At 45.8% G+C, this 13,979-nt stretch overlaps 1 protein-coding gene across 2 annotated transcripts in view; it reads left to right on the top strand.

The window, feature by feature from the left end:
* LOC129711817 (syntaxin-binding protein 1) overlaps positions 1-13,979 on the top strand; it is a 107,522-nt gene that overhangs the window by 74,747 nt on the left and 18,796 nt on the right. For both annotated transcript variants that reach the window (XM_055659751.1, XM_055659752.1), the window contains exons 8-13: positions 3,083-3,167; positions 5,131-5,261; positions 8,154-8,261; positions 9,117-9,177; positions 10,057-10,122; positions 10,299-10,379. In XM_055659751.1, the coding sequence (XP_055515726.1) occupies positions 3,083-3,167; positions 5,131-5,261; positions 8,154-8,261; positions 9,117-9,177; positions 10,057-10,122; positions 10,299-10,379 (532 nt within the window). The remainder of the gene's footprint in view (positions 1-3,082; positions 3,168-5,130; positions 5,262-8,153; positions 8,262-9,116; positions 9,178-10,056; positions 10,123-10,298; positions 10,380-13,979) is intronic.

Raw genomic sequence — 13,979 nt, 5'->3', positions numbered from 1 at the left:
GCAACAGGGAGAGGTTGGACAGACTTGGGTTGTTCTCTTTGGAACATCGGAGGTTGCGGGGAGGCCCGATTAGTTTATACAGTTATGAGAGGCATAGATGGAGTAGACATTTAGAATCTTTTTCCCAGGACGGAAAAATCAAATGCTAGAGGGCATAGCTTTAAGGTTAGAGGGGCAAAGTTTAATGGAGATGTGCGGTGCAGGTTTTTACACAGAGGGTGGTGAGTGCCTGGAACACGCTGCCAGGGATGATGGTTGAAGCAGATATGTTGGTGGCATTTAAATTATTTTTGGATAGGTACATGGATATGCAGGGAATGGAGGGGGATGGGTTATGTGCAGGCAGATCAGCACCAACATCGTGGGCTGAAGGGCCTGTTCCTGTGCTGTCCTAAATTCCATGTAAAACCCCAGCCTGAAGATTGCCCTCTGAGCCATTGGATAGATTGTTGAATCGGCCTGTGGAGCAGAGCTCTGGGTAGGTTGGCAATGCCTGCTCACAATCCTGGCATCCCCAGCAATGTCTGGATAGGCAATGTCAATAGAAACATAGAAAATAGGTGCGGGAGGAGGCCATTCGGCCCTTCGAACCAGCATTCATTGTGATCATGGCTGATCGTCCCCTATTAATAACCTGTGCCTGTCTTCTCCCCATACAATGTATGGATAGGAAATGCCAATACCTGGATAAGCAATGCCAATGCGTGGATAGGCTGGCAGTGTCTGGTTACGTTGGCAGCGCCTGCTCACAACCCGGCAGCCCCACTGTGAGTTGACACACTCCCACACTGAGAGCTCTCATCTATAAAACCCAACCTACAATCCATAGAAGAAATGTTGTTACTCAAAGAGACTAAGTCATTAAGAGGATTTACTGTTTACCAAAATGCTTGTTGTGTAATATCCAGCTCTGCGGGGCGACTTTAATACCTTGATAAGAGGATCAAGAGGAGCAGGAGTCAGCCATTGCAGCTTTCAGACCTGTCCATTCTCTATCTCAGCACAAAGTTCTGGTTCTGCCCCACATCCCTTCATTCCTGTAATATCCAGGTCTAGCCACCTCATCTCCCCAACAAGCCACAGTCCACATGCGTAAAGGTTTACTTTGATTGGGTAAGACAACATTCCCTCTGCATCATAATTGTCTAATCCTCTGACTAACGGAAGGCACAGTGGGGCAGTGGTGCAGCGATAGAGTTGCTGCCTCACAGCGCCAGAGATGCGGGTTCGACCCTGACTACAGGTGCTGTCTGTATGGAGTTTGTACGTTCTCCCCGTGAATTGAGTTATCTCCAATTTCCTTCCACATTCCAAAGAAGTACAGATTTGTAGGTTAATGGTTCAGTAAAATTGTAAATTGTCCCCAGTGTGTGTAGGATAGTGTTAATGTGCGGGGATCGCTGGTCGGCGGGGATCTGATTTCCGCGCTGTATGTCTGAACTAAACGAAATAAAATTTCTGATTGTTTTTTTGATGCAGAGAAACTTATGGCCCTGTCCCACTTAGGCAACTTTTTAGGAGACTGCAGAAGACTATGCAGTCGCCACGTGGTCCCCACATGTTCGCAGGTGGTTGCCGTGGAGTCGCCTTCATGGTCGTGAGGAGTTCCCACATTCTGGGAACTAGTCGCGGCCTCATTATGGTCGCTGAGAAATTTTCAACGTTGAACAAAATAGCGGCGACTGTAATGAAGCCGCCATGGAAAGTAGCGAGTATAGAGAGAATTTTGCTGGAAGAATCTATCTCGCTTTTTTATAACACCCAAAGTAAAAAGCAGACAACTTGCTGTCCAACAACACTGTTGGAGGCTGTGTGGGAGTACGGAGGCAGACCACTCGCATATTTTCTGGAACTGTGTAAAGATAAGGCCATACTGGGAAAATGTTAATGCAATTGTAAAAAATATATTGGGTTATAAAATCCTAAATACCTGCCCTGTGAGGTATCTGGGGCGTATTAAAGATATTGTAAAGATAGAAGATACATATTTGATTAAAGTTTTGCTTGCAGCAAGTAAGAAGGCCATTACCAGGCAGTGGCTTAATGAATAAAGTCCAAAACAAGAACAGTGGTTAGAAATTGTGCGAGACATCTTTAATATGGAGAAATTCCTTGAGAGTCAAGGATAATTCATTTGAGAAGATCTGGGAAAAACGGACCGTTTATTTGAGCCATGACACCAATTAGATAAATGCCGAGCTAGATATGGGAAGATTGCGTTATATAGAACTAGATGGTATGTTTGTATGAATATTGAATTATTTCCAGATAACTAATCAATGTAATGTTTTTTCTTTTTTAATTTGGTAAGTGAACCACACGGTCTTATTCCAATTTTTTATTTATTTACTTTTTTTCTCCCCCGATCTACTTATTTTTTTATTTTGATTGTTGTTTTTCTTATTTTGTTTTATCTATGGTGATGGTGTTGCACTGTTTTGTATATATCTCTGAAAAATCAATAAAAATGTAAGTGTAAAAAAAAGGAAAGTAGCGAGAATTCTTGTGCCGTAGGCGGGTCGCCAGGAGGTTGGATGTTCTCCTAGGTTGTAGCCGGTGCTGACCGGTGAATTTCATTGGCTCATTGAGGAATAAAAACGTAAGCAGTAATTTTCAGAACCAAGGGTAACCAACCGGTAATGTTAATGTCTGCCGAGCATCACAGCCGTGTGTCTCTGGCTTCTTAAAAGTTGTCTCCACTCCTTCTCCCCCCTTCTCCCCCACCCCCCTCTCTTTTAAAGGACTTACCGTACACTGTGCTTTAGCCGTCTTAATTACAGCAACAACCTTCCTGTTCATCTTTGCACCGTGTGAATTTCAGACAGCGCTCCCCCCGCTTGCCCTGGCCCCCACCTTTGCGATGTGCTTGTGTGTGTGCGTGTGTGTGTGCGTGTGTGTGTGTGTGTGTGTGTGTGTGTGTGTGTGTGTGTGTGTGTGTGTGTGTGTGTGTGTGTTCCACTCTGACAGTCGCCGACAATCCGCGAAAAAGTTGCCTAAGTGGGACAGGCCCATGAGGATTTTAAGAAGTATGCTACTTAATGATGGCATTTTCCAAATAAATAGCTCCATGTTCCATTTTCAGAGATTATAAAGAAAATGCCATGCTTGCTCAGCTGGTTCAAGATAAACTCGACGCTTACAAAGCTGACGATCCAACTATGGGTGAGGTAAGTGACTGATACAAATGCAAATGTAATGTAGCACAAAGTGCAGTCTGTGTGCAGTGTACAGTGCAGCTTCTTTTCACAATAAGCGAGCCCCTTTGAATGATTTCACTGCCTTCAGTCTACAGAGTTTGCACAGATATCTCTACATTCAAATCGCATCTGATCGTTTTGCCCCAACATAGACCCACAAAGATGTTTGCAAACCTACACATTCTAAAGAACAATTCACAGATTAGTTTAGTTTTGGAGATACAGCACGAAAACGGGCCCTTCGGCCCACCGAGTCCGTGCCAGCGATCCCCGAACACTAACACTATCATACACACACTAAATTAGCTTGGTTAAAATGTAAAATTGTCTCTAGTGTGTGTAGGGTAGTGTCAGTGTGCAGGGATCTCTGGTCGGTGTGGAATCAGTGGGCCGAAGGGGCAGTTTCCGCGCTGTATCTCTAAACTAAACTAAACTAGGAGCAATTTACAATTTTAGCAAAGCCAATTAACCTACAAACATGTACGTCTTTGGAATATGGGAGGAAACTGAAGTTCCTGGGGAAACGCACAGGTCACAGGGAGAAAGTACCAACTGTGTACAGACAACACCCGTAGCCAGGATTGAACCCGGGTTCCTGACGCTGTGAGGCAGCAACTCTACTGCTGCGCCACCTTGCTGCTCCTCTAAGTGTTTATGCCACTTCACAGGGGCCTGGTGCAAAGCACTTGGAGGCCTTGCACTTGGTCAGCCCTGACTGAAGAAAGAGCAAGCAGCTTGGGACAACTTGCATTGGAGTTTAGAGAAACAAGATTCTATAATACAGATACAAGCAGGATTGACAAGCTGACAGGATGCTCCCCTGAGAGGAGGGGTGGGAGTGGGTCAGGAATGCGGGAAAATAGTTTTTGCAATAAAGGGTTAACCATTTAAGTCAAAGATGAAGAGGAATAGCTTCTATCAAAGAATGGTGAATCTGGAATTCTCGACCATAGAAACAAAGTGTTGATTATATTCTGTGAAGAGACGGCCAAATATTAATCTACTTTAGGGTCAGAAAGTGCAAAATGGTGTTGAAACTAAGATTGGATCAGCCGTGATCTAAATAAATGGCAGAGCAACATCCTCGTACAGTTTCTCTTTCCAGCTTAATGGCATCTTGCACATAGTGGAGTGAGCAAAAGTGATCACAGTACTCCATGTACAGCCTCATCAACATCTTGAACAACTGAAACATAACAACCCAACTCATATAATTAATTCTCTGACCGATGAAGTTTAGAAGGATGAGGGGGGCAGGGACTTCATTGAAACGTTAGCAATAGTGAAAGGCATGGATAGAGTGGATGTGGAGAGGATGTTTCCGCTCGTGGGAGAGTCTACGGCCAGAGGCCGTGGCCTCAGAATAAAAGGACGTACCTTTAGAAAGGAGATGGGGAGGAATTTATTGGGTCAAAGGGTGGTGAATCCGTGGGAATCATTTCCACAGACGGCTGTGGAGGTCAGGTCAATGGATAATTTTAAGGGATTATGGGGAGAAGGCAAGAGAATGAAGTTGAGAGGGAAGGGTAGATCACTCATCATTGAATGGCAGAGTGGATTTGTTGGGCCGAATGGCCTAATTCCTCTCCTGGAACGTATGAGGAAGGCCAGCATGCCAAAAGCATTCTTCACCACCCTATCTTCCTGAACTCTGAGATCCCTCTGCTCTACAACACTCCCCAGGGACTTGCCATTTACTATGAAAGTCCTATGACTTCTAAAATGCAACACCTCGCACACATCTGAATGAAACTGATGAAGGCTCTTTGATGTGAAGTATTAACTGTGTTGGTCTATTGACAGATGATGCCTGAATTGCTGAATATTAGCATCAATTCCGATTTGCGTTGAATAATGTTGTATGATAATTAATGGATACAATGAAGCTGAGAGCATCTAGCTTGACCCTAGCTCCTGATCCGTCTGCTTGCAGGGTCCAGACAAGGCTCGCTCCCAGTTGCTGATCGTGGACCGTGGCTTTGACCCTGCCTCCCCCGTGCTCCATGAACTGACCTTCCAGGCCATGGCCTGCGACCTTCTGCCTGTTGAAAACGACGTCTACAAGTGAGTTTTACTTGGCCAAGAATGTTGCCACCACTCACGGCACAAAGTTACGGTCACATCAACTTGTAGAAAATGTTGAAGAAGGAACTGCAGATGCTGGAAAATCGAAGGTAGACAAAAATACTGGAGAAACACATCGTAGATGCTGCTGCACCCGCTGAGTTTTTCCAGCATTTTTGTCTACCTGGTGTAGAAAAATGAACAGGTTCAGGCCAGCCCTGACCTCTGCATTTCTGACATTCACCGTTTACCATATCTCATTCTCCACAACATAGACTTCAGACAATGGAGATACAGCGCAGAAACGGCCTTTCGGCCCACGGGGTCTGCGCTGACCAGTGATCACCCTGTACACCAGCACTATTCTATACACTAGGGACAATTTGTAGAAGTCAATTTACCTACGAACCTGTACAACTTTGGAGTTTGGTTTAGCTTAGAGATACAGCACGGAAACAGGCCCTTTGTCCCGCAAATTTCGACCAGCGTTCCCCGCACACCAACACCGTCCGACAAGCCGTAGGGACAATTCGCAATTGTACCAAGCCTGTGCATATCTGTGGTGTGGGAAGAAACCGGTGATCTCAGAGAAAACCCACGCAGGTCACAGGGAGAATGTACAAACTCTGTGCAGACAGCACCCATAGTCAGGATCGAACCCGGTGCCGTGAGGCAGCAACTCTGCCGCTGTGCCACCGTGCCACCCTGCCCACTTTAATGAGGACACCATAGTTAAGCCCACTTTATCCTCCGTTCCACCCCCTACCCACACTGTGTGAAATGGCCACGTTGATTGTGCAGGATTGCCAAACCCCGTTCAGTTTGTCCACCCACTTGGAGATGTAACTGGGATTATTCCAACTCTGGTCATGGGCACATGATGCTGGAGTAACACACTGGGCAACTGGAGTACTCCAGCACTCTGGGCCTTCTTTTCTAAACCGGCATCTGCCGTTCCTTTTGCCATCAGTTTCTGGACAAAAGCTCTCCTTCTCGTTGAACTAGAATTGAAAGCTCAGATAAAGCTGATCATCTGTTGGTCCAGCTTCCATGCTTGTCATCTTCTACTGCTCCGTGCAGTTTATAATCATGTCAAAAATCTGTTTTTTCCCCAATGGTGTTTTATTTGTCACCTATGCAAATTATTTTTGCATATATTACACATGTGGGCACGGCCATTATTGGTGCCATTACTCAAAATTGAAAGTCGTCTGGCACAGCCGATGTATTGGAGCCATTCCTGCCAGCCAACGCCCCTCTCCTCTCCTTGCCCAACCATCTTTGTGTCCCGCGGGCAGCTCCTGCAGCCGACCTTGAAGGAGTGGAGGCATTACCCTGGTTCACAATCCTTGCTCCTTGCGTCTCATGTCTCCAGCTCCCTCCCGGGACTGTCCACCAGTGAGCCTTCAGGTGGGGCCCGACAAGCCTTTGGGCGAGGTCACACCAAACGACTAGCCTTCCGCCCGGGCACCTCAGCAAGGCGTCAGCTGCAAAACATTATCTCCTGTTCATGCAATGGCTCCATTTGTCTCTTTTAACAGATCTCTCATGGCCTTCACCCCTTCCCCCAACTGTGGAATCTTCCCTAGCCATATACCCCTCTGCTCTGGCCTCTATTGTGTCTATATCTCTCCCCTCTACATCAGAGGGAGTGTCTCAACCCAAAACATCACCCATTCTTTCTCTCCATAGATGCTGCCTGTCCCAGTATCTACCCCTCCACTGGCCCCACCTTCAGCTGCCAGAGCATCAACCCTGCAACTCTCACCACAAACACTCCCGTTTCTCTACCCCGGTTTGCTCTTTGCAGACACCGCGCTCTCAGCAACCGTTTGGTTCCTGCCCAGCGCAGTGTTTAGTTTCATGCTCGACGCTCATTCATTGCCCATCCCCAGCCTTGCCTGAAGAGGGGGGGTTGCTGGGCTATTACAGCGGACAGTAACCCAGATAGAACAATGACATGCTTACTTGCAGCAGCACAACACAATATAGAAACATAGTACATTGGAAACAAAACCATAAACCAGAGAGAGAAAAATATCAGTGTGTGTGTATATATACACACAAATACACATATATGTCGATCATATCTATATATATACATACACACGTACACATACGTTCACACAAAAAAACAAACATTAATAGCGCAGTAATAACAATAGTCTAGTACAGAGCTTATTTGTGGTTGTCGTGAATAATAGCTTAATGCTGCAGGGAAGAAGCTGTTCCTGACCCAGGACGTTACAGTTTTCAGGCTCCTCTAGCTTCTTCCCGATGGCAGGGCTGCGATGAGTGTGTGGCTAGGATGATGTGGGTCATTGATGATGCTGGCTGCCGTTTTGAGGCAGCGACTCCGGTAACTCACGTTGATGGTGGGGAGGTCAGAGCCGGTGATGGATTGGGCAGCGTTCACAACTTTTTGAAGTCTTCTTCGCTCCTGGGCGTTCGTTGCTGAACAGAAGTTGTCAAGTTAATCACGTTGCTAGTTGTCCTCTGAGATTGCCTGTTCAACCCTCAGCAGTGAGTGTTGCTCGTCAATCATCCGTCACCTAGAACTCTCCCTGGTAATATATAGACGTATCAATGTGAGGATTTACCCCCCTGAGCTGTTCCTGTGCACAGCTCAAGTGTTGTGTGTGGGGAACCCCATGTGTAGAGGGGGTACATGTTGTTCAGCATCTCAGGAGAGAAGGAACGGGTGATGTTTCGGGTCGAGACCCTTCAGACTGATCTTCAGACTCTCCGGAGATGCTGCCTGTCCCGCTGAGTTACTCCAGCATTTCGTGTTTAAACTGGCGTCTGCACTTCCTTCCTTCCTACACTGTACATGTTGTTCCCAGGAGGATGTTTGCTGGAACTGCAGAGTGGTTGATGTCTTTGTGCCCGCAGGTACGAGACAAGTGGGATTGGAGATAACCGGATGAAGGAGGTGCTTCTGGACGAGGATGATGATCTGTGGATTACTCTCCGCCACAAGCACATTGCAGAGGTGTCTCAGTACGTACCCGCCACCCACAGTCTGCATTTACACACTGCCTATCAGCTCAGCCCAGTTCAGTTCAGTTTATTGTCACATCTACCGAGGTACAGTGCACAGCTTTTGTTGTGTGCTAACCAGTCGGCGGAAAGACAATACACGATTACAATCGAGCTATTTACAGTGTATAGATACATGATAAGGGAATAACGTTTAGTGCAAGGTAAAGCCAGTAAAGTCTGATCAAAGATAGTCCAAGGGTCTCGAATGAGATAGATAGTAGTTCAGGATTGCTCTCTGGTTGTGGCAGGAACTCTAGTTGTGGTTATGGTGATTCCACGTCAGATATACATCCATTCCTTTGCTTCATCTTTTCTGCCCTGTTACTCATGTTAAAACAGTTCACATCTAATTTGTTTACATTAGAGATACAGCATGGAAAGAGGCCTTGTGGCCTACTGTGTCTGTACCGACCAGCGATCCCCGCAGACTACCACTATCCTACGCACACTAGGGACAATTTTACAAAGTCACCAAAGCCAATTACCCTACAAACCTGCTCGTCTTTGGAGTGTGGGAGGAAATTGGAGATCCCAGAGAACGTTGTGTTAAGTGTGGGTCTTGGGGTTTTTTGTAATGTAAGACTGTAGAAAATGCAATTTCATTTAAACCAAGCTGTTTGAATGACAATAAAAGGCATTCTATTCTATTCTAAGCTGAACCCAGAATTGAATGGATAATATGCTTTTGGGTGACAAATGTTCAAACAGTGCTGTGCTCAAACATCCACCATTCCTGAAGGTGTTAGGAGAAAACAAACACTTGTGTAAAGCACCTCAGGCCAGTGTTTACCGGACAATGATTTCTCTTTGCAGGGAAGTGACACGGTCTTTGAAAGACTTCTCCTCCAGCAAGAGAATGGCGACCGGGGAGAAGGTCAGTGCACGCATTCCCCGTCTTTGCTTCACCTCTAATGTTCTTTCCTGCTCTCTCGTCAGGGTCAGGCATGCTCACTCTTGGCCAAACCAAACCCTCACTAGACATTTACACGGCAAACAGCGGAGGTGTTCAACAGGACGGGCGGCCGCTGTGTGCAAGGCCATTCATCCCTGATTCCCTGTGAAATGTTGCCTCTGTTTCTCTCGTCACAGATGCTGCCTGACATGCAGAGTGTTTCCAGTGTTTTCTGATCTTATTTCAGATTTCCAACCTGCAGATTTTCGAGTTTCTAATTCTCACTTAACACCTCCCAACTTCACTAATATAATGGATAAGGAATTATAATCTTGGGTCATTTCCAATATACTTGCACTGTGAAGCTCTCCTTCATTGGAGTTGAAAGATGGTGGCTTCTGTCCTGCCTAAAGGGCCTGTCCCACTTAGGAGACCTAAACGGCAACCTCTGGTGACCTTGCCCGTCACCCAAGGTTTTCATGAGGTCACAAGAGGTTTTGGTCACTCTCCCTAATGGTTGAAAGTGGTTTCCACATGGTTGAGGCTTCATCTAGGTCGCTGCTATTTTTTCATCATGATTAAAACCGGCCTCGACTAAAAATAGGTTGCCGTTTTAAAAATCGATCATTTTTTAGTAGCAGGTCTAGTGAAAGCCAGTTTTCTTCATAGTGGAGGAAGGCTGGGGTGGGGTGGGGGGGGGGGGGGGGGGGGAGTGGGGGTGGAGAGGGGGGTTTGGAGAGGGGGGTTGGGGATGGGGGGTTGGAAACTGGGATGGGGAACTGGCAACATTATCTTCACTCTGTGAAGAGCTGAGCTGTGAAGTGAAGATCAGTAACGTGATCCCATTTGTCCTCGTTACAGACCACCATGAGGGACCTGTCCCAGATGTTGAAGAAGATGCCTCAGTATCAGAAGGAGCTGAGCAAGGTACCCATGGTCTCAATAACTACAATGTGGAGTCATTGTGAATGAAGAGGATTATTGTACCTCTAGTTTACTGGTTACTGATCGAATTTACCTTGAAGAATTTCTATCAATTTAACACAAAGTTATATTGAGGATGTGATGTCGTTCTGAGATTGATGTCCATTTTTATCTTGCAGTATTCCACACACCTTCATCTTGCTGAGGATTGTATGAAACATTATCAGGGCACTGTTGACAAATTGTGTCGTGTTGAGCAGGTGAGATGTGAGATCACTAGATGCATTTAAATGACTTTGTACAACGACAAAGGGCGGCTCGGGTAGAGGCAGGGGCAGGGGTAGAGTTGCTGCCTGAGACCCAGGTTCCAACCTGGCCGCGGGTGCTGTCTGTACGGAGTTTGTACGTTCGCATGCAGTTTCACTGTCTCTAAACATTTCATAACGTTCTCTTTAAACAGGAATGTACCCATGCACCATGTGTAAACATGCTTCAGAATATGCTGTATTTTTTCTTTTCAATCTGTGTAAAGATGTATAGATGAATATGTTCTCCAACTCCAGGATGATCGTGATATATCTGACCCTGGGTAAAGCATTGGGTTTCAAGATCTAGTCATTGTCCATGCATTGTAGCGAAACTAAGCTGAAGTGACATCATACAACAATGTAGATCAGATGCGAATAACCAATAACGGAGGGGAAGACCTCTTTCTCATCATCATTACCAATCATTCTGGTCGCCACCCATTCCTTCTCTCCAGAGATGTTGTCTGTCCCGCTGAGATACTCCAGCATTTTGTGTCCGGATCCAGTAGCTTTAAGATTGTTTTGAATGTGGGGAAGGCTGGACCTTGCTGGTAGGGACTGAGTTGGAGTGAAGCGAAGTATAATGTTCTTAGTCAAGAGCACGGGGGGGGGGGGGGGGGGAAAGGGGGGGGGGGGGGGGTGTAGACTGAGAGCAGTTATTATTGGATAAGTCCACATCTGACATGCACGAGTTGTTTAAAGGCTATTTGATCAAAGTTCAGAACCGCAAGCTCCGAAAAGGAGGAGCAATGAGGATGGCAGAGTAATGGAACCGAGTATTGCATGCAGTTCTGGTCAACCCATTACCCCCCCCCCCCCCCCCCCCCCCCCCTACCCCCAACCTGCTTCCACCCCCCAAAATAGATAAATGTAGTACTAGAGGGCATAGCTTTAAGATGAGAGGGGCAAAGTTTAAAGGAGATGTGCGGGGCAGGTTTTTTTACACAGAGGGTGGTGGGTGCCTGGAACGTAAGGCTTGGAAGCAGATATGATGGTGGCTTTCAAGAGCCTTTTGGACAGGCAAAGGGTTATGAAGGGAATGGGCAGATATGCATTATGTGCAGGCAGGTAAGAGTTGGTATTGGTATCATGCTCGGCACAGACATTGTGGGCTGAAGGGCCTGTACCTGTACTGTACTGTTCTATCTTCTATGTTCTAGATTCATTTTTGTTCCTGATTATGTGGGGGCACACAGGTGGGAAATGAGAGTTTAAAAACTCAGCAGGAAAACGTTTAGCTTCAACAATATCTGTCACCCTGTCAATAGGTTCACGTTGTACAGACATTGTGGCTGTTTCACACATCATTGGTAATTCAAATAGTGTTGAGCGACAACAGCTTGCATCAGATCACGGCGTGATGTAACAATACCGCACAGGTTTCTCATCAGCCTGTCTACGCACAATCCAAATCCCTCTCTTCCATGTGCCTATCTAAAAGCATCTTCAACACCACTATTGTATCTACCTCCACCACCACCCCTGGCAATGTGTTCCAGGACTTTCTTTGTTAAAACAACTTGCCCAGCACATTAAACCTGGCTCCCTGACCCACAGTTCCTCCAGCCCAGTTGTATGCTGGGTAATACTGAGGGGGCAGCATGAATGGACGAACTGAAGTCCATTCCTTACATTTCCATGTGCCTGCCTTAAACACCACCATGTATGGTCTTACTGAAAGGTAACTTTGAGGGTATGAGACGTGAATTGACCAAGATAGACTGGCAATTGATTCTTAAAGGGTCGACGGTGGATATGCAATGGAAGGCATTTAAAAACTGCATGGATGAACTACAACAATTGTTCATCTCAGTTTGGCAAAAAAATAAATCAGGGAAGGAAGTGCATCCGTGGATAACAAAGAAAATCAGGGATAGTATTAAAACAAAAGATGAAGCATACAAATTAGCCAGAAAAAGCAGCCTACCAGAGGACTGGGAGAAATTCAGAGTCCAGCAGAGGAGGACAAAGGGCTTAATTAGGAATGGGAAAATAGATTATGAAAAAAAACTGGCAGGGAACAAAAAAAAATGACTGCAAAAGTTTTTATAGATATGTGAAAAGAAAAAGATTAGTTAAAACAAATGTAGGTGCCTTGCAGTCAGAAACAGGTTAATTGATCATGGGAAACAAGGACATGGCAGACCAATTGAATAACTACTTAGGTTCTGTCTTCACTAAGAAAGACATAAATAATCTGCCGGAAATAGCAGGGGACTGGGGGTCAAATGAGATGGAGGAACTGAGTGAAATCCAGGTTAGCCAGGAAGTGGTGTGAGGTAAATTGAATGGATTAAAGGCTGATAAATCCCCAGGGCCAGATAGGCTGTATCCCAGAGTGCTTAAGGAAGTAGCCCCAGAAATAGTGGATGCATAAATGATCATTTTTCAAAACTCTTTAGATTCTGGAGTAGTTCCTGAGGATTGGAGGGTAGCTAATGTAACCCCACTTTTTAAAAAGGGAGGGAGAGAGAAAATGGGGAATTACAGACCAGTTAGTCTAACATCGGTAGTGGGGAAACTGCTAGAGTCTGTTATTAAAGATGGGATAGCAACACATTTGGAAAGTGGTGAAATCATTGGACAAAGTCAGCATGGATTTATGAAAGGTAAATCATGTCTGACGAATCTTATAGAATTTTTCGAGGATGTAACTAGTAGAGTGGATAAGGGAGAACCAGTGGATGTGTTATATCTGGACTTTCAGAAGGCTTTTGACAAGGTCCCACATAAGAGATTAGTATGCAAACTTAAAGCACACAGTATTGGGGGTTCAATATTGATGTGGATAGAGAACTGGCTGGCAGACAGGAACCAAAGAGTAGGAGTAAACGGGTCCTTTTCAGAATGGCAGGCAGTGACTAGTGGGGTACCGCAAGGCTCAGTGCTGGGACCCCAGCTATTTACAATATATATTAATGATCTGGATGAGGGAATTGAATGCAACATCTCCAAGTTTGCGGATGACATGAAGCTGGGGGGCAGTGTTAGCTGTGAGGAGGATGCTAGGAGGCTGCAAGGTGACTTGGATAGGTTGGGTGAGTGGGAAAATGCATGGCAGATGCAGTATAATGTGGATAAATGTGAGGTTATCCACTTTGGTGACAAAAACAGGAAAGTAGACTATTATCTGAATGGTGGCCGATTAGGAAAAGGGGAGATGCAACGAGACCTGGGTGTCATGGTGCACCAGTCATTGAAAGTAGGCATGCAGGTGCAGCAGGCAGTGAAGAAAGCGAATGGTATGTTAGCATTCATAGCAAAAGGATTTGAGTATAAGAGCAGGGAGGTTCTACTGCAGTTGTACAGGGTCTTGGTGAGATCACACCTGGAGTATTGCGTACAGTTTTGGTCTCCTAATCTGAGGAAAGACATTATTGCCATAGAGGGAGTACAGAAAAGGTTCACCAGACTGATTCCTGGGATGTCAGGACTTTCATATGAAGAAAGACTGGATAGACTCGGCTTGTACTCGCTAGAAATTAGAAGATTGAGGGGGGATCTTATAGAAACTTACAAAATCCTTAAGGGGTTGGACAGGCTAGATGCAGG

This window comes from Leucoraja erinacea, chromosome 31 (genome assembly GCF_028641065.1).
Source record: "Leucoraja erinacea ecotype New England chromosome 31, Leri_hhj_1, whole genome shotgun sequence".
NCBI lineage: Eukaryota > Metazoa > Chordata > Chondrichthyes > Rajiformes > Rajidae > Leucoraja > Leucoraja erinaceus.
Note: the sequence above shows the minus strand (reverse complement) of the source record. Positions and strands in the feature narration are given on the sequence as shown.